The sequence below is a fragment of the Eimeria tenella genome, genomic scaffold, assembly GCF_000499545.2.
Source record: "Eimeria tenella Houghton genomic scaffold, Eth_scaff2042, whole genome shotgun sequence".
Lineage (NCBI taxonomy): Eukaryota > Apicomplexa > Conoidasida > Eucoccidiorida > Eimeriidae > Eimeria > Eimeria tenella.
Genome location: NW_013541886.1, coordinates 1 through 289, shown reverse-complemented (window position 1 = coordinate 289; position 289 = coordinate 1). Strand labels below are relative to the sequence as shown.

Below are 289 nucleotides of genomic sequence, written 5' to 3'. Positions count from 1 at the left end.
CATGCAAAAGTGTCGAAGTTGAAGCAGCTAATACGGATTTAAAAAAAATGTGCAGTCGCCTTGAGTTCTACTTGGCATTTATCTTTTTCATTTATTTTTTTATTTATTTTAATTAATTAATTAATTAATTAATTAAATTATTTATTTATTTATTCATTCATTTATTTATTTATTTCCGTCTTTTCTCCGAAGTCTCTTTTACACGCCAAGTGCAAGTGCGCCACCTGTACGCACACCCCACGCCCCACATCTGAAATGTTTTTTTAAACTTTTTAGAAAATAAAAGTAC

The 289-nt window shown here is 29.4% G+C and overlaps 1 protein-coding gene across 1 annotated transcript in view; it reads left to right on the top strand.

Annotated features, from left to right (window-relative positions):
- Positions 1 to 54, top strand: part of ETH_00037585 (26S proteasome non-ATPase regulatory subunit, putative) — a gene marked incomplete at both ends in the record, with an annotated part of 725 nt that extends 671 nt beyond the window's left edge. Inside the window, one exon of the mRNA XM_013374443.1 lies at positions 4 to 54. Within this exon, the coding sequence (XP_013229897.1) occupies positions 4 to 54 (51 nt within the window). The remainder of the gene's footprint in view (positions 1 to 3) is intronic.
- Between the last annotated feature and the right edge of the window lie 235 nt (positions 55 to 289).